Source organism: Sminthopsis crassicaudata, chromosome 4 (assembly GCF_048593235.1).
Source record: "Sminthopsis crassicaudata isolate SCR6 chromosome 4, ASM4859323v1, whole genome shotgun sequence".
NCBI classification, from domain to species: domain Eukaryota; kingdom Metazoa; phylum Chordata; class Mammalia; order Dasyuromorphia; family Dasyuridae; genus Sminthopsis; species Sminthopsis crassicaudata.
The window spans coordinates 222,376,716-222,401,537 of NC_133620.1; the positions used below are offsets into that span (position 1 = coordinate 222,376,716).

General features: G+C 32.3%; 1 protein-coding gene across 2 annotated transcripts in view; it reads left to right on the forward strand.

Moving 5' to 3' along the window:
• RNGTT (RNA guanylyltransferase and 5'-phosphatase) overlaps window positions 1-24,822 on the forward strand; it is a 313,552-nt gene that overhangs the window by 252,235 nt on the left and 36,495 nt on the right. For both annotated transcript variants that reach the window (XM_074310316.1, XM_074310315.1), the window contains one exon: window positions 4,825-4,891. In XM_074310316.1, the coding sequence (XP_074166417.1) occupies window positions 4,825-4,891 (67 nt within the window). The remainder of the gene's footprint in view (window positions 1-4,824; window positions 4,892-24,822) is intronic.

Consider the following 24,822-nt stretch of genomic DNA (forward strand, 5'->3'; position numbering starts at 1 on the left):
CTAATACTTAGAGCTATCCAAAAAATGAAATTGGTTGCCTTGGGAAATCTTAGATTTTCTCCTTTCACCCCCGTTGGAAGTTTTCAAGTGGAAGTGGGGTGACTATTAATTAGGAGTGTTGTGTGGAATTTTCTTTTTAGGTATAAGCTGCACTATGTGAATACTAAATTCCTTTCAAATTCTTAAATTTTATAATTCTTTTCTTTTACATGATTCTGCTTCTTTGAGAACTTTACAACAATCATTAGTTCTGTAAAAAAGAGGTTCCACCAAGTATACAGTGATATAGACTACATTTACTATAATCCCATTATCTCCCCCTCTCTTTGTAAATCTTTCCCTTTTCAACTTTAGTTGAAATTTAATTACTAGGTTGATTTATAAACCTGATCTTAAACAAACTGGTCCTTATTTTCTACTGAAGACAATCTTTAAAGACAAATTGTATTTTTTTCTTGATGAAAAGTGTCCTGATTTATTTTTTCAAGAATATTTTGTTTTCTCCCAATTCCATCTGCTTCAGTTTTTTTCATTTGTAAAAATGATGATAATAATAGTATCGATTTCCCTAGGTTGTTAAGAGGATAAATTGAAACATTTGTAATCCATATTAGTCATTTTGTACAAAAAAAAAAAAACCCCAAAACCTCAGAAAGAAGGAAGACCGACAGAGAAATAGACCTTGCTTTAGGATGTATTCAGATAATATCAGTTCTTTCTCTGGAAGCAGATAATGCTTTATCATGAGTTCTTTGGGATTGTCTTGTATCATTCTACTATAGGGAAAATCTAAACATACACAATTCTCAATAATACAAAATTGTTTTTTTCTGGGTACAATGTTCTTGTTCTGCTCACTTTGCATCACTTCATGTAAGTCTTTTCAAGCTTTTCTGAAATCATCCTGCATGTCATATTGGATAGCACAAAACTATTCCCTTACAATATTTGCCATAGTTTGTCCAGTCGTTCCCCAATTGATTGGTATCCCTTCAATTTCCATTTCTTAGCTATGACAAAAAAGGGGCATTGTTTTTAATTGTTGTTGGGTTTTTTTGTTTTTTTTTTTTTTGTTTGTTTTTTTTTTTTTGTTTTGTTTTTGTTTTTTGTGGTGGCAGGGAATTGGAAAATAAATGAATGTTCCAATAATTGAGAGATGACTGAATAAGTTATGATTTTTGAATGTAATGGAATAATATTGTTCTATGAGAAATGATGAACAGGCTCATTTTAGAAAAACCTGGAAAAACTTACATGAACTGATGCTGAGTGAAGTGAACAGAACCAGAAGAACATTGTTCATAGTACCAGCAAGATTGTGTGATGATCAACTTTGATTTAGTTTTTCTCATCAATACAGTGATATAAAACAATTCCAATAGGCTTGTGTCACAGGCACAGAAATGCTAGCTTTCACTTGGTATAGAAACAAATGTTCCTCTGAGTAAGAAAAAAAAAAGAATAAAGGGAATAGGTAAAATTGCTTTAAAAATGAGAAGGGAGGCATAGAAGAGAAGAATTGAGAAAATGTATACCACATGATCTCCATCTTTTAACCTCATAGTATTGTATCCATTTCTTCACAATCAGTCACTGACAAAAGAATTATAAGAATTAGAATTGCAACCAAAGTCTAGAAATGTTTTTAATATTTTAAGTCATATAAGTTTTTTGGTTGTAGAGTCTCTCAAATTTAGTTGTCTAAGTTAGAATTTTTTTTTTTTAAAGCAGGATGTTTAAAAATACATAGATGATTTTGTTTTCCCTTTTCTATGATTTCATTATTCTTTTCATATTCTTCATTACATAACATATGAGTTTTATCTGACTAAATTCAACATTAAAAATGTATTGTTTGATACATAATTTTAGGGGATTTCTGATCACTGATTTCTTTGCACAATACATTTCATTTCCCATCTCTTCTCATTTTCTGTGGCCCTCCCACATGCCTGTACTTCTTTACTTATTTATTTCCTCTTGTCTTCTCTGGCTTCTTTCATTACCCAGTAAAAATCCCAAGACTTTTAAGAGAAGCTTTTACTAATTAATCCCACTTAATGCTAGTACTTTCTTTCTCTTATTTATCTCTAGATTATCCTATACACATCTTATTTGTGCATAGTGGTTTTTGTGTTATCTTTTCCATCAAATTGTAATTAAATTGCCCATCACTTAGTACTATGCTTGGTGTATGGTAGGCATTTAATAAATGCTAATTGATGACTTCAATTAAACTATTAGGTGGGTAACATTGTCATTGATATATATGTTTTCTTGATTATTTTGTGTTATTATACTTTTATGTCCTTTATGTTATCCTCCATTTGCTATTTGGTTTCATTCTTCTTAGGACATGGCATTCTAGGATATGTAGCAATATGATATCACTGGAAGAATTTTGGTGTTACAAAGAAAAGTTTGTGTTCAAGGATCATTAAAAATATAGCATTTTCTCAAATGTAGTCCAGCCCTTTTTCTTCATCTTTTCAATTCTGCATCCACTTTATTGTCCATTTGTAATATCTGTTCCAGATATATGTACTAATGTAATTCAATAAACTGACCATCCATCTCTATCTCAATAACTTAGGCAGTATGCACTCTTCAGCTTAGCTGGTTCTTAGCCCCATCAAAAAGCCCACCCCCAGTTGTGTGTTTTGGTAAGCTAAATACAAATGAAGACATCTGGGGGAACTCTGTAGGGAACTTATTTTCTCATATTCATGTTATGAACTCTATTGTTTTCATTAAATTGAAAAACTGTTTATTAAATACCTTATATTAAGTCCTTTGTTATATTCAAGAAAAATGTCAGACATGATTCCTGCCCTTGAAAAATGCCCATTGTCATTGGAGAGAAACAGTATATGTGCAAAGGAAGTAGGTAGAAAACAATATGAGACAGCCTATGATCAATCAGCAAAATATATGATTTGGAAAATTTTATATATATATATATATATATATATATATATATATATATATATATACACACACACACAAATATTACCATAAGTAATATGTAATGTGTACCAATGAAACTGGGAAAAATAGAGATCCTGAAAGAGTAATGATTAATTAGTCAATCATTGAGGGAGCAGAACTTTTTAAGTCTGTTAATAGTATGAGCAAAAGATAGAAGTGAGATCAACCTTTTCAGAGGAAATTTCATCAACCATTTATTAAGTGCTTACTGTGTGCTAGACATTCTGCTTTAAAGCTGATGCAAAATTAAAACAGTTATTATCTCAAGAAATTTATATTTTGCTGAGGATCATAACATATATATCATATACATAATATCAATAAATACAGTAGGATTTGAGGATGAGGAGGAGAAAATATAAACAAATTGGGGTGGAAAAGGGATCATCTTAATTGCTCTGGAGTATTAATTGGGACTAGATTATAGAAATTCTTAACTACTAGTGTGAGGAAATTGAATTTGATTCTAAAAGTAGTAGGAACTGTTTTTAAGCAGTAATGTGACATGAAGGATGAAAGTAATATTTAAGTTTGGTTTATTAAATCTACTGCAGGATTCAAGTTGGATTAAGTTAAAAGAAGACCAGCTAGAACATTTTTAAAGTAATCCCAGTTTGGTATTATGGGAGTTTTGAGCTATATTGGTATTAGTTGTAATACAAAGGAAAGCTCAGTGTTTGGGAGGGCTCTGAAGTGTGGGAGAAAAAGGTAGTATACTGGACTACTGAACTGAAAGATCTACGGAGCTGTTTGTGCTAGCCTCATTGTTGTATGTCTCTGAAACCTGGACAGTCTATCAGCGCCATATTAGGAGTCACTTCCTTTTGAATTGTTTTATGAAAATTCTGAAGATCACTGGCAGGATAAGATATCAGACACTGAGGTCCTTTCTCGAACTAAGCTGCCAAGGATTCCAACTCCACTGTAGAGAGCAAGAGCACAACTCCATTGGACTGGCCACATTGTTTGAATGCCAAATGTATGCTTACCAAAAAGATTAATTTAGAGAGAACTTACATAGGACACGTGCTCACAAGATGGTCAAAAAATGTGATATAAAGACACTCTCAAGGTTGCCATTGATATATGGCATGATATATGACATAGGAAACACTGGCATAGGATCATCCAGTATGGCATGCCCTCATCAGAGAAGGTGTTGTCCTCTATGAGTAAAGCAGAATTGAATTGGCTCAGAAGAAATGTGAGATATGCAAGGTTAGAGAATCTACCCCAAATGTTCATAGAAATTATTTGTATCTGACCTTAGGCAGAGCATTGTGAGCTCATATTGGTCTTATCAGTCACAGTTGGACTCTAACTCGATTCTAACATAGTGATGTCATTTTGGTCCTCTTTGAAAATGAAGAACCACAACCAACCAACAAAGAAAGGTAGCCAAACAAGATTATGAAAGCAGGATCTAGCAGTTACTTGTTTGGTTACTTGTTTTACATAGGAAATCAAAGAAAGGAAAGAGTCAAAGATTACAAATATTTAACAACATTAACAGTATTTTAACAAATTGTCTCTGTTAGGATTGTACATATTGCTTTAATATTAGTAATTTTTAAAAAATTCTGTATTAAAATAAATTCTTTTTACCTTCCTTTCTGGATTATTTCTTTACTAGAATAACTTATTTTTTAGTTAAAGTGTGCTATATTTAGGTTTTATTTCTAGCAGATGTTTTCTTTAACTATTTTATTCTAAAATAACAGAATAATTCTTTTGCTAATTTTGTCATTACATTAAAATACCATCAATATTAGTTGTATTAAAGTACTGTCCTTTTCAGAAATGTTGATAAGAAAATAATTATTTTTTAAATTGTAGGCTGCTTCCCCAGAATGTTGGCCTTCTTTATGTTGGAGGTTATGAAAGACCATTTGCACAAATTAAGGTATGATTATTTATTTTTTTATGGTTTTTTTTTGTGCTTTTTAGAAGGTATAATTTAGCTTTCCCCCCAATCTGACAAATATTTAAAAAGTATCACGGTAGCATGTTCTATAAAAGTGTTGTGAAGAATGGTGAATCTTTTGCTTACCTAAAAGTCATGCATATTTTAACAAAATAATAACTTTTTAATGTTTTGAGCATTATGATACATGCAATTAAAACAGTTATAATTAGCTCATGGTTTTTAAAATACTAGGTAATATTCTTAAATTCTCTGGCCCTGAAATGATGGTATGGTTCTATTTTAATTACTTTGATAAAATGAGTAAACATATATTTAATAAAATAACATAAGAAAATAACAAGTAAAAAGAAAACATTAGAAGCAGTAAAAAGATAAAAATACCCTTTGATATTTATTGTGTCACCAGCAGAATATTTTTATGAAAAATGTAACATTTTTCCCAGAAAAGTTTGGTATTGTTAAAAGAAAGCAATCTAGCAAATTTTCTTGCTCCTATTTAGTTCTAAACCTCAGCTCATCTTTTTTCACTATCAGTTCGATATATGTATGTATGTACGTGCATGCTTGTGTATGTGCACATATATTTTCACATACTGATACACAAGCTCTATAGGTATTCTTCTTTCATCTTTTTTTCTTGTGAGGATACTTAGGCTTTTTTTTATTTTTTTTTTTTTTTTTTTTTGTGATTATGGTTCTAATTAGACAGCTCCACATTATTCTGGGATTTGGTGCCAACAAATATTATCTGCAAAGTGGGACAGTTGTGTTAAACTTTATTCCCTCTTTTTAACTTGTTCTTTACACTGAATCTCATTCATGTTCATAGAAAAAATCTTTAAGGGAGCATATCTCTTTTATGCTTCACTTGATGTTAAGGTTCAAAGGACCAAGAATCTTGTATAACTATGATATATATATATGAGCTAGCTTATTAAAAGATTGAGTTTTTACGACAGTGTTTTGCTTGATCATATGAAATGTGCTTTTAAAAAAATTTTTAGAAAATTTTTAGATACTAATTCTGCTATATATGCTAGTAGAATAAAGGGTAAAATAGAGCAGAAGGATTCCCCAGGATAAAAAAGCTACAGGGCACCAGGGAAAAGATATCGTGTAGGGTAAGAAAATAGCCAAAATAGATTTAGAGAATCAGAATAATGCTGGGAAAGGATCCATAAAATGGAAGAGTTTAAAATGGATTAGAAAACAGAATTCAACAATGTGCTATTTATGAGAAACACTCTTGAAATATAAAGATTTGAAGAAATAAAACAAGAGACTAGATCAAAATCTATTTTCTTTCAGCTGAACTAAAAAAATCAGGGCTACCAATCATGATTTCAAATAAAGCTATTGTAAATATAGATTCAGTAATAAGAGATAAGCAGAGTATGCTTAAAGGCTTCGTAGATAACATATCAGTACATAATAGGTGTACACCAAATAGCATAGCATCTGTATATTTGAAGGAAAATTGAGTTTGGGGAAGGATGGGAAGAGAAATAGATTATAAAATTATAATAGTGTGTGGATGCCTCTTTCAGACTAAGGGAAATCTAACCAAAAGACAAAGAAGTTAGGATCTGGAGAAAATTTTAGAAAAAATAGAGTAAAAACATTTGCAATTATTAAATAGCAAAAGAAAATATTTAACTGTACATGACCTTTATCCAATCCTCCCCTCCTCCCCAAAATAATCCTATTAGGGCTTAGAAAACTCAATAAAAATGTGGAAAGTTGAAATAATAAACACATCATGTACTGATTGTACAAGGACCAAGGAGTCACAATAAGGATCATATAAGATTTAGTAGCTATTGCAATAAAGAGAAGAGTTGTCAGAAAGAGGAACAGGAAGGAGGAATTAAATATAAAAGAAGAAAGTTAAAAACCTTCAGTCATAGATAGATAACACAAGGAAAATGAGAAGAGATGTCATGAAACATGACTTTTAAATTATAATTAACAGGGCAATTAAAATTATATTCAATAAAGAGTCATTGAGAAAAGAATACTAGAAATCTAAATAATATAATTCTTAGTAATAGCTGTGTCAACAAATTATTTGAACAATGGAAAATTTCTTCAAAAATGGCAGTAATGATTCAATATATGAAAGTGTATAGAATATAACTGAATAAGATCTTAGGAGAGAAAAGATTAATCAATGAATTGGTACATAAATAAACCCCTAACTAAGCTGCAAAAAAGAAATTTTGAAGAAGACATTAACAAAATTGAATATAAAACGATGAATTTGCTAAATACTTGAACTTTTTTGAAAAAAAAAATAACAAAATAGATATTATAATTTAAGAAAGGAAAGCCAAATATATCAAAGTGAAAAAGAAAAAAAGATAGAAGGAAAATCAAGTATGCTATTAAGCTCTATTTTGGAATGTACTAAACTTAAATCAAAAGAAAGTTGCAATATAATTATAAATCAGATTAAATACAGAGAAAAATGTTATCACAAATATCTAGCATAGAACCATTGACATTATATAACTATTCATAATATGAAGTGGGGTAGTTACCATTACAGTTTTATATAGATAAGAATTAATTAAACTCAAAGGAAAATTGTCCTTTTATGGAAATTCCTTAATAGGTTTAAAATGATTCATAATACTATTTTAATTTCTTTTCTCATATATATGTTAGAACTGCTGATGTTCATTATTCTTTGAAATAATTTTTGAATAAGAATTATAGTACAAATGAAAGAAGGTTTGAAGTACATTATGGAATGATTATAAAATATTGCCAGTGAAGGCACCAAGGTCAGAAGGGTAGTTAGCACAAAACATTTATTAAGTTCAAGATTTTACATTTCAATTTTCACATGCTTCTGGGAAGAAAAAAAAATCTGTCAAAATACTGGGTTCCTCCATTACAAAGTGATAATGAATCTTTGTGGGGGGAATGGGGAGAAGTCTTTCATTTTCTGTTAATGACAAATTTCATCTTGTCTTTTATACCATAAATAGGCAGCTTAATAAAGATTAATTATTTATATTATAAAACAGTTTATATTTTAATAAGTTAATTAATATTCATCCTATATGAGAGGTGCCAACCATCTATCACAGAATTTCATGAGATATCCTCATGAACTATTATTAGCATGATAAAATTTCTCTACATGCCCAAATCTGGGGAAAGCATATCACCATATAATGTGTTATCATTGATACTAGATAGTATAACTTTTAAAGTACATGAATCTGGATTATGAAATAAAAGCCATTTTTCCTCCTCTAGAGGGTTACGTGGATAATCAAGGCAATTTGTGTGTGGAAACACATCAAGGTAAAGAAATTTTCAGAACTATGAATTTTCAGAATGAAAATTCCCTAATTTTCATAGCTCCACAAATTGTCTGTCAGTGAATAAGAACTAATGCTAACCTCTAGGGATAAAATATATAACTAGTTTTCATTTTGTTGAACATAGGAGGAAAGTGTGTACACATGTAAATATATGCAAAATAAACATAAGATAATTTTGATCAAGAAAACAACAGCTTGGGGTATTGGATTCATATATAAGATGACTATTGAGCTAAATTGTACAGGAAACAAGGAATTCTAAAAGGAGGTGAGAGGGGAGTCAATACAGGCAGAGTGCAAAGAAACAAAGATGAGAGATGGAGTGTTGTACATGATGCATAGCAGTAAGATTGAATTTGGATTAGTATTGGATTATAAAGGGCTTTAAAAGCCAAAGTGACATGTTTATATTTGATTCTAAGCCAGTATAAAACCTTTGGGGTTTATTGAGCAGAGGAGAGACATGATCAGAACTACATTTTAGGAAAATCAGGCATCTTTTTGGAGGGTAGATAAAAAAAATAGTATTTTGCTATTTTGCTGGGCAATTTTCAGGGCACCAAAGAGGAGCAATTTGGCTATCACTTATATGAAATGCCCACTATTGCCATATATTCTAGTCCAGAGGTGTCAAACTGCACATATTTTAATTTGTAGTTCTCTTAAGTTAGTTAACATGTAGCCTTCAGGGATCTATTTCTATTTGAATTTGATACCACTGCTCTAGTCCATTGACAAGAATTTAAGGAGAAATAGATGTATTAGTGCCATTAGATATAAATAACTTGGCTAGAAAATTGAAAAAATCTGAGGAATAGAGGTAATATATCATTGGCTGATGCCTCTCAAAAACCATCAACAGGAATAGACACAGGCTCTTAAGAAATTTAATATGCCCTTATTGTGAGATATCTGACTCAGAGTATAATAGGAACTTCATTCATTATATATAACACAGTTGATATCAAAGGATGCATATCTCAGTTTCCTATACTATTTCACTGTAGGTTTTTTAGAGATTAAAAGGGTGATCATAGAATGGCATTGTTTTATATAAGGTACAGTGGAAAGACGATTGACTGGAAAAGGAAGGATACAAAGAAAAAGAGACAGAGCCTTAAGAACTGCAATTAGTTTTATATATATTTCCTAAACAAAATTTTTACACTTAATTTTATATTCATTTTAATATAATTGATAATTAATAAATTAATTTAATATAATTTCATTTCTTTGGAATTTTGTTTTTCCTGTTTGAAAGTTTATGTACTTTCCTTCTCCTTGCTTCTTTTGTTTGTTATGTAATAAGGATAGAAAGAGAGGGTGTGGTTGTTTCATTTAGGGGTTGGACTACAGTAATTCAAAATTCCTTTACAATTCTTAGATTTTATGATGCTTGGAATAGAGTAAAGAAATAGAATGGTTGGAAAGAATTGTTGAGGAAAACTAAGAATGGAATTTGACTTAATAAACCACCTTTAAGGTAAATTGGTAATGTAGGAATTACAAAGAATGAAGAATATATGTTTGAATTCTGACTCACACACTAGCTGTGGGGCAAATCATTTGACTTCTCAGGATTAGTTTCCTTATCTGTAAAATGGAAAAAATAACATTTATCTATTTCATAGGATTATCCTGAGGATTAAATAAAATAGTTATCTGTATCTAATAAATAATTACATTAACATTCAAATTATTCCAACATTTATCTCTAATTTCTATACTGAACTCCAGACCCACAGCACCATTTGCATACTGGGTATCTCCACCTAGATATCCAGGATCTAAAACTAACTTGTTAAAAACTGAACTCAGCATCTTTCCCTCTAAATTCATGTCATCTTCCAACTTCTCTATTTCTGTTTATTTATTTTTAGGTTTTTTTAAAGTATATTTATTTTTAATACACATTGCTTTATGAATCATGATAGAAGAGAAAAATCAGAACAAAAGGGAAAAACCATGTCAGAGATTTAAAAAAAAAAAACATAAAAAAGAAGTGAACATACCATGTGTTGATGTACATTCAGTCTCCTTATTTCTTTTTCTGGTTGCAGATGGCATTTTCTGCCCATAGTCTATTGGGATTGCTTTGGATTATTGAACCAATTCTTTCATAGTTGATCTTCGCACGGCTTGTTACTGTATATAATGTATTCCTGGTTCTGCTTGTTTCGCTCAGCATCAGTTCTGTGAACTGATATAAATCTTTCCAGATCTTTCTAAAATCAGCTTGTTCATTTTTTTATAGAACAGTAATATTCCATTATATCTTCATATACCACAATTTGTTCAGCCATTCTCCAATTGATGCACAAATACTCATTTTCCAATTCTTTGCTACCACAAAAAATGCTGCTACAAACATTTTTGCACACGTGGGTCCTTTTCTCTTCTTTATGATAAATTTGACATAATTCTTTATATATTTTAGAAATGAGACCTTTATCAGAACACTGGCTGTGAAGATTCCACCCCCCCCCCCCAGTTTTGCACTTTTCTTTTATCTTGTTTCTATTGGCTTTGTTTGTGCAAAACCTTTTAAATTTAAGTAATCAAAGTTGTCTGTTTTGCTCTCTATATAATATTCTCTAGTTCTTCTTTGGTCATTAATTCCTCCTTTCTCCAAAGATCTGTTTCTGTTAATGATAACATTGTCATCCCTCCAGATGTCTGGGTTTGAAACCTTAGAATAATCTTTTTTTACATAATTGAGGTGTTCAGATAAAATCATTCTAAATTTCTCTTGTTTTCTGTAATCAATTACCAGGGTTTATTGATTCCATTACCACCACATCTATGACATCCTTCCCTTTCACTAAACTCACACTAACACTACAATTACCATTGTTTAGATCAGAGTTTCTTAACTAAGGTTCCGTGGTTCCATGAACTACTAAAACATGTTTGCTTAAGTATAACTGGTTTCCTCTGTGTATTTTATTTTATGACTTAATAACATATGAGAAGTCTTACCAAACTGTGAAAAAGGTCCATCACATACACTTACTCTCATGTATTAAAAACCCTAGTTTAGACCCTCATTAAGTGTCATCTACAACTCTTTTAAGTTTCCTAATTGGTTTTCCTCATTGCCCTCTATTCTCTACTTCATTCATCCTTCACATAAATGAAAAAAAAAAATATTCTTAAGACTTAGGTCAGACTATATCACTCCCTTCCCTGCTTCTGTCCATATTCCATGCAAAAACATTCATCTTTTAGTCTTGCTTCAAAAGAAACTTTTCAGCCTTCTTTTTTTTCCTTTAGTAATTTAATTTCCAAATACATGTAAGGATAATTTTTAGCATTCATTTTTAAAAGACTTTGTATACCAAATTCTTCTCCCTTCCTCCTTTACTACTCCCCCAAGACAGCAAGAAATCTGATATAGGTTAAATATGTGCATTTATTTTAAACATATTTAAACATACTTGTTATGTTGTGCAAGAAAAATCAGACTACAAGGGGAAAAACCATGAGAAAGAAAACACAAAAAGGTGAAAATCCTATGCTTTGATCCACATTCAGTCTCTAGTTCTCCCTGTGGATACAGATGGCATTTTCCATCTCAAATCTTTTGGAATTTCCTTTAATTACCTCACTATTAAGAAAAGCCAAGCCCATCACAGTTGATCATGACATAATCTTGTGACTGTGTGCAATGTTCTTCTAATTTTGCTCACTTCACTCAGCCTTAGTTCATATAAGTCTTCTTAGGGTTTTCTGAAATCAGCCTGCTCATCATTTCTTTTAGAACTGTATATTCCATTATCTTCATATACCGTAATTTATTCAGCCATGACCCAACTGATGGACATCCATTCAATTTCCAGGTTCTTGCTACTACAAAAAGAACTCCTACAAACCTTTTTTGCACATGTGGTCCTTTCCCCTCTATTATGATCTCTTTGTGATACAGACCCAGTAGTTAAACTGCTGGATCAAAGGGCATATACATTTTTATAGCTCTTTGAACAGAGTTCCAAATTGCTCTCCAGAATAGTTGGATCATTTCAGGACTCTACTAACATTGCATTACTGTCCTAGTTTTCCCACATCCTTCCTGTTCAATGTTTATCATTATCTTTTCCTGTCATTTTAGCCAATCTGAGAGGTGTGAGGTATAGTCTTAATTTGCATTTCTGTAATCAGTCCTGATTTATAACATTTTTTCATGTCACAAGAAATGGCTTTAATTTCTTTATCTGAAAATTGTCTGTTCATACTTCTATTTATCAGTTTATCCATTTATCAATTAGGGAATGACTTGCATTCTTAAAAATTTGTGTCTGTTCTCTCTCCATTTTAGATTCAGCCTAATTTCACATTTGTTTTCTGTAAGCACTCATACTCCAATCAAATGTTACTCTGCCTGTTTTGGAAATTTGACATATCTTACCTCTGTGATTTTGTACTCATGTCTAAAGTGTGCACTGCTCCATCACTTCATTTTTTTCAGGGTTAGTTTAGATTTTTTTTTATCTTTAAAATATACTTCTGCCTGATCTTGCCAATCAAGCATTTGAAATTTCCTTCTGGTTGTCCTGTGTCTCTTGCTTCTATTACTCCCTAACTTGTTTTATAATTGCTGATGTGCATATATATCCAACCCACAGAAGATAAGTTCCTTGAGGGCAAGAACTTTTCATGTGTATCTTATTGTAAGACACAGTGTCTTACCTTTATGTGGGTCAGTTTCTGCCATACTAATTTCCAGTTTTCCCAGCAGTTTTTGTCAAATAACACATTCTTATCCCAAAAGTTGGGGTCTTTAGGTTTGTCAAACACTAGATTGCTATAGTTATTGACTATTTTGTCCTGTGAACCTAACCTATTCCACTTATCAACTAGTCTATTTCTTAACCAATACCAAATGGTATTACCCATACTTTGCTAAAATTGTGGATTATTTCTAATAGCTTTTCAGTAGAATCTCTGGGGTTCTCTTATGTATACTATCATATCATCTTCAAAGAGTGATAATTTGGTTTTCTCATTACCTATTGTAATTCCTTTAATCTTTTTTTTTCATCTCTTATCGCCAAAACTAGCATTTCTTACACAATATTGAATAGTAATGGTGATAAAAGGCAACCTTGTTTCACTCCTGATTTTATTGGGAATGGAAGTGAAAATATTTCAAAATAAACATAATAATAGCTCAAAATACTCAGATAGCATGTTAATATTTTAACAACTATTTAAACAACATTGAAGTAGCTATACTTAGTTTCTTTCATATTAAAAAATTCCATTCTTGTACATTGCAAATAAACCAGTATGGCACAGTAGAAAAAAGCACTGGCTCTGTAATAATGTTGAAATTCTCCTCTAAACTTCTCTTCCATTATTGGATATATCACTTTAATTTATATTTATAATATTTTATTTATACTTAAAAATAATAAGTTTGGACTTTAAGGATCTGCGATTCTTTCCTATTCTAGATCAGTCATCCCTGTGATCTTAAAAGTTACATATTACATTTTTTAAAATATTAGATTTTGATATAATTATATAACTTTTAGAAATAGTTGAAATCTCTATTTCTGCCATGAAGCTAACATTATTACTAAGTCCTAAATTCATCATCAGTTTATAAGTTAAGTACCAAAGAGTATATCATCTTTTCTACTACTTATCTTTATGTTTACCTCCACTTTTTTTTTTAGTTTCCAAGTTCTGTCTATGAGAATTTTTATATTTGGTACAATTGACTAATACTGTTGCCTATTTAGATATTTGTTTAATTAAAGAGACAATATTATGACAATATTTATATGCATTTCTAATAGTATTTGTGTGCTTAAAATAGTTAGCATTTCTGCTAATAGACCAGAAAATTACCTATTTTTGATGAGTGCTCTAGTACTCAGAAAAAATATATACACAAATTTTAGTTTATCTAGCAAAATTATGGCATATAATTTTAGATTTTATAATATCTTAGGCTCATTTTATTTGTTTTAATGTTAATAATAATAGAAAAATAAGTTTTCATAAAAGATGCATACATGACTGAATGGGCTATCTGTTAGTTAAGATTAAAGTCTGATTATTACAGAAATATTTTCAGTGTTTCAATAATTTAAAAAGCATTAAGCACCTACTATATAAAATTAATTTTGCCATATATAAAGATGAAGATATAAAATTTCAGTAAAATGGATTCAGTCTAAAAAGATAAGACAGACACAAGGTAATAATAACACACAAAATTACATGACATGTTTACTAGACAATCATAAAAATGCTACATAAGCTCCTAAAAAGATAAGGTGGGTTATTACCTGGGGGGTGGGAGGGTTAAATAAGCTTCACATAAGAAGGTGACATTCAAATTGGACTGGTAAATGGGGGAAAACCAGTACAAAATTAAATTAAAAAAAAAAAAAAAACTATATTCAGTCGTTTATGAACAGATTCCAATGTTTCAAATTCTTGACCCCATTTATTTTTTAAGTTTAGGCTCCAGCAAGTTAGACAGTAGTAAATTAGCATAACATAAAGAGTATTTTTTGTTGAAGAAAACAGACTGAGAAACATAAAATGAGACAAAAAGAACAGTTAAATTTAGTATATGTTTAAGCTGCATGAGTTTTAGTTTTAATCACAGCTCTATGATCATGTTATTTAGTATGTATAGCTGGTAATATCTTTTTCCTCTGTATTTTGACTTAAATGATCTTTACATGAAATACAAAAATGATTCTTTCCTTATCCTTAAAGATAAAATTATGAAAATTCCTTCATCAAATCACTTATTTTCAACCCTATAAATCAGAATTTATGCTAAACTTGTATACATCCAGCACATACCAGTTAAAACTATTTAATTTCACTTTCTTAACATTGTTCATATCTGTCTCTGAAAGCCCTGTTTTGTAAAGTAGGTCAATATTTGTTCAAGTATTTACATAATAAAAATGAAGAAATTTAGACATGTAAAGTAAAATGCCTTAGCTAAAGCCATACAGAAATTTGGTTGAAGAGGAAACATTAGAATGCACAAGTAATAAGATTAGTTGAATTAAAAGAGGGAAAATAAACTTTAAATCTCAATTCTCATATCCCATATTTCTTAATTAATCATTTATGTAGATTTATCAACAACAGAAAAAATTTTTTAAAGAGTTAATCTTATTGGGAGTGTAAATTTAATATAAAAAAGGCCTCTGATTTCAGTTTGTCACACAGCTGTTATATGTGTGTGTTTACACATAAAAATATATTTCTATATATACTGATCCCCACACACTAATACAATACCTCTTCATATAATTATGAAGTATTTTCAGTTATATTCTCCAGGGTCTCAGCTTCAAGATTTCTGTATTCGAATGTGCCATCATTTTTATTTGCCAGCTGCTTCTACTTTAGTGGTCTGACAGGATCATTATTATTTATTTTCTTTTTATTAAAATCATTTTCATGAGATCATAGATTAGAGCTGGAATATGTTAAGAAGGTCATCTACTCCAAAGTATTCTTATGTATAAAACATCTTGAATTTTTATCAATCACTTTTCAGCATCCAAGACATTGTAGAAAAAGAAAGATGGTGTCATTCATTCCTTGAATCATTCATCAGAGGTAACCTTTACTTATTCCATAAAAGGCAAGCTATCAGGAATCAGATAAATGCTGCAATCATCTATGCATTTTTTTAAAAGAAAGATCCATTCGATTTTTAAAAATAGGTTTTTACTTTCTTTGTTACTATTGTTTTTCTGTGAGATGTTTATTGTTGGATATAATGACAAGTTAAAATCCTTATATTTTGAGTTCTGAGGTTATGTTATAAACATGGCTGGAATGAACAAAACTTGGTGTTTTCAAGATCAGCATATATTAGAGGCATTCTGTTAAGTCAAGGCTGATTTTAGCTGCAAAAAATAAATAATAGCAGTAGCGTTGCAGTGACGAGGAACAGATGTTTAAGTTTCAGGCTGAGTAGGTTAGTTGCAAAGCACAAGAGTAATATGAGATTGTAGGACAATGACTGTATCAGCAGGGAGATATTTTGATGAAGTCTGTTTAGCATGGGATTTCCATAGGATGCAGGTACTTGATTTCACTAAATGATCACTCTTAGAATGAAGTGGTGTCACATAGTGGAATAGAGAAAAAAGAAAAAACTGCAACCTATATACACATACATACATATGACTATAATATGCATGTACTATATATGCAGACACATATGTATATGTATGTGTACATATACATATACACATATGTTTTCTGTGATGACTACATGCTGTTTAGGAAGTGACCTGTGCTTATGTTTTCTATTACGAATTATTATTCATTCTTATCTGTGGCAGCTATTGTTGATGTTTTCAATTATTTTACTATATTGAATGATGCTTCACTAAATGTTACTGTCACACTCATATTTGTGAGAAAGTCATTGATCACAGATTTGGAATTCTGCTTTCTTTGCTGAAATCTGGCTTGACCAAAGTGTTCATATATTATTTTCTGAATTTTTTACCCTACACTTTGCTTCTATTAATATTACAGTGATGCTTCATTCTTTATTTTGTATTGTATTTCTGCATATCTTTAATCTTTTTCTTTCATGTTGATTTCTGCTCTTCAAAGGAAAGAAATCAAAATTGGTCTGTGAATACCATGTATATTGATTTCATTTAATTAATAAAAGAGAAAATAATGGAAAGTCCTTGCTTGGAAGGAAAAATTTCAAGATGCTTGTATTCTGAATTCTTATGTTTTTCATTTTAATTATCCTACTTTTGAATGTTCTTATTACCAGCCTCCTAAAAAAGGGTGTGTGTTTCTCACCTGCATCCATTCTTCCCCCTCCCCTCCCCCCACCCCCAGTTAAATCCAAATGCCATGACTATCTCATTTTTTATGCTTGCCCTTGGGACTATATTACTTCACTCTTGAAAACCTTATACATTCTCCCACCATCTATTTAGATTTCTCTCTGTTTTTCAGAGTCCCTCATCAATTTATTTCTTTATTTCACTTTTAAAAAAATCTCTTGTTTTATAATGGCTAGCTCTTAAATGACTATGTCCAGTCTAATTTCCTGCCTAATATACAAGGCCATCAAATGACTACATCTTTCCCACCTCTCTCTGCTAATTTCACTAATTTCTCAAATTTCTATTCCTCATTAGCTGAGTAATTTGTTGGCAAGAAATACAACCATTGTCCAAAGGCCATATCATCAATGCCAAGTGCTTTACATAAACTATTTTCATTTACTCATTTAAACCTTACTTGAGAAAAATAAGAATAAAGTAGATTTAATGACCTTTAAATATCACATTAGACATTGAAAACTTAAATTTTGGTCCTACCACTGATAACTTTTTCTTTCTTTCTTTTTTTTTTTTTTTTTTTTTCTTTTAAAATTTTGAACATAGCATTTATCTTTTCTGTCTCAACCCCTCTGTCTATGGGGAGAAAAAAAATGTTATAATCTATATATAAATATTTGCTCAATTACTGTTAATACTTTTTTGGGAATTTGGAGAATATGTAAAGTTTACTTTTTCTTTTTTCTTTTTTTTTGAGGCTGGGGTTAAGTGAATTACCCAGGGTCACACAGCTAGGAGTGTCTGAGACCAGATTTGAACTTGGGTCCTCCTGAATTCAAGGCTGGTGCTCTATCCACTGCGTCACCTAGCTGCCCCATATGTAAAGTTTTCAAGAGGAAAATAATATAGTCCTAAAGGCAAGTGTAGAAAATAACAGTTATTACCTTTAGGAATTTGGAGTGATGATCCAGGTCTTTCTCTCCTAATGTTAACAATGTTTTGTTTTGTTTTGTTTTTAAGCTGATTTTGCTCCAAAAAGAATATTAAATTTAAAGTAGAAGACCAGACTTTGTGACTCAGGTCTGCTATTTATTAGCCATATGACAAAGGACTTGTCACTTTACCTCTGTGAGAATCTCCTCATTTGTAGAAAGAGATATTGGTTATACTATATAACTCATAGGATCTATATCATAGTGCTTTTGTACACTATTAAAGGAGTTTGTAAATTTGAGAAGTTTATTATTAATTTAGAATAAAGAATCCATAGTGAAAAAATTCCTTCTACCGAGTAATTGCTCAGTAATTTATAATCTTGGAAAACAGCCTGAGGCACAAAAAGGGTAAGATTAACATAGCCAGAATGTCTCAGAAGTGGCACTTGAAATAAGGTCTTCCTGATGTGTAACGAGCTGTCGTCTCCAGAAGCTGCCAGATCGCTCTCTGGGAAGAGATCTGCTGTGTCTACTCAAATCTTTCAGACAGATTCTTCTTCCTGTAGTGAACCGTTGTCTCCAGGCAGTTGCTGTTAACTCTTGTCCTTAGAAGTGACTTCCCTTCCTGCAGAGAGCCCCGTCAAGCCTGATGCAATGCAGAGTCTTTCTCTTGAATCCTGGCTCTGAATCTCCTCCAACTCTTATCCTTCTTCAGGCCGATCTGCTCTCTGCGCCCAGTGCTGTCTCTTTTTATCCTCCCAGAGAATGGGCGTGGGATAATGCAAGGGCTTCTGGGAAGAACCACTTCAGCCAATGGGCTTGCTCCTTCTATCAAGTCAACCTGAGTTCTCACCTTGTAATTGTCCAGAAAACCTGAATTCTCACCTTGTCACTGTCCAGACAACCTCAGTTCTCACTTAGTAATCCTAACATCTCCCCCTTTCTTTTGATTTAGAACATAGGACAGTCATGACCTTGAAACATAAATCCATCAATATGGGAAGTATTACAGATAATTACATAAATTACATAAGCATATAGTAACATAGTAACATAACGCATGCTAGAAGTATATAACATAATCAAATAATCATAAATTGAAAATTTATAAATGTCCATAAGTCCATTGTCCATTATTCTCATCTTGTGTGAGGAAGTCCAATGATTCCTGCTGGTTTTTAAAGTTCTTTAACAGTCTTCTTATTATCCATGCTCTTTCAGTGTCAGATGTTTCTTAGATCTTCTCCTTTATTTTGAGGTCTTTCTCTTTTTCTGTCTCTCTCTGATGGACAAGGCGAATATGACTCGTTGGCACTCATCTGATTCCTTCTCCTGCTGAAGAAATACAAGCAAACCCTCTCTCCCAGGCAGTTAACCTATCTAATTTCCTTCTATTTACCACTTTCTAAATCTCTTCTCATCATCTGACAATTACATTGGAGTTGTTTGCACTGGGCACAGCCCTGTTGGTTTAAAAGGCCTGTATTCTCCCCAAGTGTAATCCATTTTTGCAATCTGATTGCCTTTTGACTGACTTATCAGGTAATCCCTTTCTGCCATGTGATTGCTTCTCTGCTGATTGATTAAATCAGAGTCCTGGCCTTCTAAAGGTTCTTTGGGTGTAACATCAGCTGCCATCATGCCCCAAGTCTTTTTCGCCTGGGGCCCTGGACCTGGGCCCCTCATCCCATTTCCCTGAATTATTCTACACTCTGATGCCCAATGGAGTCCTCTGTTGCATTTTGGACATGGGGTTTTAGGTCTTATTTCACCCTGTCTTCTCACTGTATCTCCATACCTACACTGAGCTCTTAGATGCCCAATTTTTCCACATTGAAAACATCGCCGAATTTCTCTAGAAGGCCCTTGCCAGGAGGGACCCTGTCTTTCCACATTCATCATTGTCCGGGTGTAAAAAGCATTTGTTCCCACTGTAGCACAACGTCTTATGATCTCCTCTAAAGGAGCATCTTTGTCTAATCCCCATATAATTCTTTTGCAAATCTCATTGGCATTTTCCTTAGCCAGATGTCTGGTCATTATTTCTGTAGCTGAATTTTCTCCAATAGTTCTTTTGACAGCAGTTTGCAAACGTCCCACAAAATCTGCAAAAGGTTCATTGGGACCTTGCTGTATTTTAGTGAAAGCCTCTCCACGATCTTTCTGTCCAGGAAGGACACCCCAAGCTTTTATTGCAGCCTTAGCAATTTGTTCATATATTGTCATGGTATAATCAGTCTGTTCTGAATTCTCTCCATACCGACCTTCACCAGCCAAGTGCTCAAAAGTGAATTGTGTGTTAACTCCTATTTCCAAATTGCATCTGACTTGAATTTTACATAATTCATGAAATTCTGAAAGCCATAATAAATTTTCTCCAGGTTCCAGGCATATCCTTGCTATGGATTTCCAATCATTCGGGGTTAGGACTTCATAAGACAAACCATCTAATAACATTTTGACATAAGCTGATGTAGCCCCATAAAGGGTACAACCTTTTTTCAAATCCTTAATTTTATTCAAATCTAAAGGTGCATATCTTCTCCTTTTTTTACCTACAGAGTCAGTATTTTCAATCACAGGATATGCATGTATAAAATCACTTATATCCTGTCCTTCTCTCTTAGCTTTAACCAATGCTTTTTCTAATCTTGTCATAGGCTTAGGCTTCTTCACAGGCAATTCTGTTTGTGTTTCTGCCTCTTCCCCTCTTTCTTCCTCCATCTCTGAAGGTGGGGTTGATGTGGGCCTGTCAATAATCTGTTCTCTAGGCAGGGTTGAAGCTTCTTCAAGAGAATCATACCATAATTCCTCATTTAAATCCTCTTGCTCTAGGGAAAGATCTTGATCTTTCCTTTTTTCCTCACACTTCCTCCTCTGTTCATTTTTAGAACTTTTCCTTCTCCTACAACTTGCTTGATAGTTTAAGGCTAATTGAACTATGTTGTAGATATAAAATACTTCTGCAGAAATTGAACGAGGCCCATTTTTTGCTTGAAATTCTTTCATTTCATATCCCACTAGCTTCCATTTATCTACATCTATCTTTTCTTCCTCTAAGAACCAAGGGGATGTGCGTCTTAATGCAGCCAAGAGTTTAGCAATCTGTACCCAGGTTACAAGTAAACTCTGCTCCTCAATTATGTTGATTATACTCTCTATAGTACCACTCCTGAATGGAGCTGAGGTTGCTTCTGGGGCTGGGGTTGAGTCGGCTGAGGTCCAGGGATTGAATATAGCTAACATCTGCCCCATTTCAGCTATAAGAGATTCCTGGTTTAGCCCTTAACAAGTTAAGTTCCTTATTTATCTATTAGCACGCTCACTTAATCTTTAACAAAGTTTCCTCCTTACTCACGGTTCTGGGTCAGAGAGACTGAGATCTAGAATGGAAGCTTTTCCACTGGAATCAGGACTGTGTCTGTCCCTGTTCGGGCGCCAAATTGCAAAGGTCTGGTCTAGCTCCTCTTGTCAGGATAAGCAAATGTTCGGGCCCCACGTTGGGCGCCAATTGTAGCGAGCTGTCGTCTCCAGAAGCTGCCAGATCGCTCTCTGGGAAGAGATCTGCTGTGTCTACTCAAATCTTTCAGACAGATTCTTCTTCCTGTAGTGAACCGTTGTCTCCAGGCAGTTGCTGTTAACTCTTGTCCTTAGAAGTGACTTCCCTTCCTGCAGAGAGCCCCGTCAAGCCTGATGCAATGCAGAGTCTTTCTCTTGAATCCTGGCTCTGAATCTCCTCCAACTCTTATCCTTCTTCAGGCCGATCTGCTCTCTGCGCCCAGTGCTGTCTCTTTTTATCCTCCCAGAGAATGGGCGTGGGATAATGCAAGGGCTTCTGGGAAGAACCACTTCAGCCAATGGGCTTGCTCCTTCTATCAAGTCAACCTGAGTTCTCACCTTGTAATTGTCCAGAAAACCTGAATTCTCACCTTGTCACTGTCCAGACAACCTCAGTTCTCACTTAGTAATCCTAACACTGATGCTTTGATCTAATCCCTATTTATTTTGTCATTTTGCCTCTTTAAAAAAAAAAAAAAAAATGGTGGTAGCTCCAAATTCAGAAGTTCCCTATACTGATGCAGATCAGGAAATTTTATTTAACTTATAAATTTGCTTTAAATATTGAGAAGTTAAATTACTTTTTCTCTGTCACATTCTCAGCCTTTGTCAGAGTGGTGCTTGTATCTGTGACTTTCTAACTCTGGAAAGAGGTGTCTATTAACTGATAATACTGCGCCTTATCATTTTCATTATACTTAAATTCCTGGGCAAGATCCAGAGAGCTGAATTTAAAAGTTTGGGAAATCCTACCCTGGTTAGCCAATTGATGAGGTGGTGACAGGGATGGTGGATTCCTTCTCCACAGGGGTTGCTAACTTCAGATTAACTTCTTAAATTTGGGATAGAGAAGGGGGGAATAAGGAGTCATATAAGTGAACATAAGGGGGTCTCAAAAAATTTGACAATAATAAAAGTTTTTTGAATGCTCTATGTCTTGCAATATCAAATATTCCACCAAAATTTAATTCTTTTTGTAAAAAGAAACATATCTATCTCATTAATATGCATATTTACTTTTGTCTCTACTAAATAGTGAAATTATATAAATACCAAAGAATTGTTTCATAATAGATTTCTTTATGATTTATTATCAGTAAATATTTGATTTGTGTGACTATTTTATATCTGTGTCCCATTATACCTTTATACCTAGGGTCATGTAAAAATTTCTTGGACAAAAAAGGATTGTGAATGAAAAAAGTTTTAAGAATCCCTGATCTAAAATATTCTGCAGTTCTTGGACTCTTGAGTTGTGTTTTCCAATATCTGAGAAGCCATAGTGTTTTAGTGATTTAACCCTTCTTAACATGCTTCTCTTTCTGTCTAGGTATCTTATTGCTTCAGTTATTCTGGTTTGTCTATCAATATTTCCTTTTTTTATTTTTATAAAATAGTCTGCAAACAGAAATGATAATTGTAAATGTCCAGTGATCTCTTCTACCTGATCTAAGATTCATTAAACACCCATAAAAGTGATATATTTTTTATTTCAATTAATTTCCATAATGAAACTTTGTCAAGAGTTTATTTTTAATTATAATTACAATGCTTAAATGTTAAATGTCCCATTCTGGTCTCAGCTCTAGAAAGTTGACAGTTTCTATTATGTATTCTTTATATCATGAAATCAGAGTTTGAATTCTTTAATTATACTAGGAAGCTAAATTCTCATAATTAAATTATACTGTATAATTAACTAGACTTGGTTAAAAAAAATAGTGCATTTATAGAGGTTATGACTATAAACATTGAAGACTAATTGACCTGTGCCTTATGCAAAACAGAATTATATTATAATAATGTCCTTTGTGTGTTACATACATTTGTTGTTCAGTTGTTTTTTTCTTCTCCAATCCTTTAAGTTTTCTTGGCAAAAATACTGGAGTTAATGGGTTTCAAGGGTTTTACTCTTCCTATATGGGACCACCAAAATGATGGGGTATGGAGTGCAGAGAGCCTTTCCCGCCCTTACTCTGTGTCTCTGCCTCTCTCTTAAATTATTGAGATCTACAATCTCTTGTAGATTTTTGGTCATCAGTAGGTTAAACCATTATGCTAGTTCTGCAAAGCAATGCTTATTTTAAATTATCTTCTTGCGTATGTGCTTTGATTGTTTTGAAGTCATAATAGGCATACTGGAGCTTCTGGATGAGCATTTTAAGAAATATTTGTCATAGTTTTAATTTAAGTTGAAAGTTTCTAAGAGAACTATAAATATAATAGCTTAATGTCACTCAACTGTGGAATTTGGAGCTGGAAGAGGGCCTCCTCCTTTTAGAAGGGCATATATTGAGGCCTAGAGAAGTGGAGTGACTTATAAGTAGTAGCAAAATATCACCTTGATTTTCTTCTTAAGAGAAAACACTGTCTTTTCAGAATAGATGATATTAAACTCATCTGTGAAGAAATGATGGTTTACTATATCTACTGATTGTACTGTATCTACTGATTAGAAGCCTAATGTAGACATAAACTTAGAACCAATAATACTTGCTCTTTTAGAAGAAAAACTTGAATGTGCACCCTATCTGGTGAAGTTTATACATTTTACTAAATTTACTAAGCTACTGTGTATTTAAGGATCTTTTTGCCAGAAACTTTATAAAAGCAATTTTGTGGTGAACTTCCCAATCTAGGAGTAAGACAGAATCTTCCCACCCATTTATTTACCTTCTAAATAGAGCATTGAATTTGTCATGCCAAATACATCCATTGATTTGAAGATCACATTTCTAAAATAAAAAAAGAGATTAATGGATTTCTCAGTTAATGGTAGATTAATGGAAAAATATTTCAGAAATTTCATGGTAATGGATCTTTGCTATAGCTTTTAATTTCCATAAACATATGGCTTTTATGTGATATGAGGTATAAATTAATATTCCAGCTTTTGAAAAAATGGCTCCTAAGATCACCATATATATATGATAATCACTTCAAAAGTAATTAGCTTGCCATAAATGAGATTTCCTGTGAGAAAATCGCTCATGCTATGTAACAAATAGAAAAATCTGGCAGTCTAACATAGATTAAAAATATACCATGTCCAAGAATCATGGAACTCTTTAATTAATTTAGCTCTCTCTGGTTTCTGTGCTTAAATATTTCACTTGAATCTGATTCTAGTAAAGTGGTACATTTTTGTGAGCGATATTATCCTCATCTTGATATATGATATAGGATAGGATTGGCTTTGTTTTTTTTTTGTTTTTTTGTTTTTTCGTTTGTTTGTTTTGTTTTGTTTTGTTTTTGTTTTTTTAACAATGAATATATTT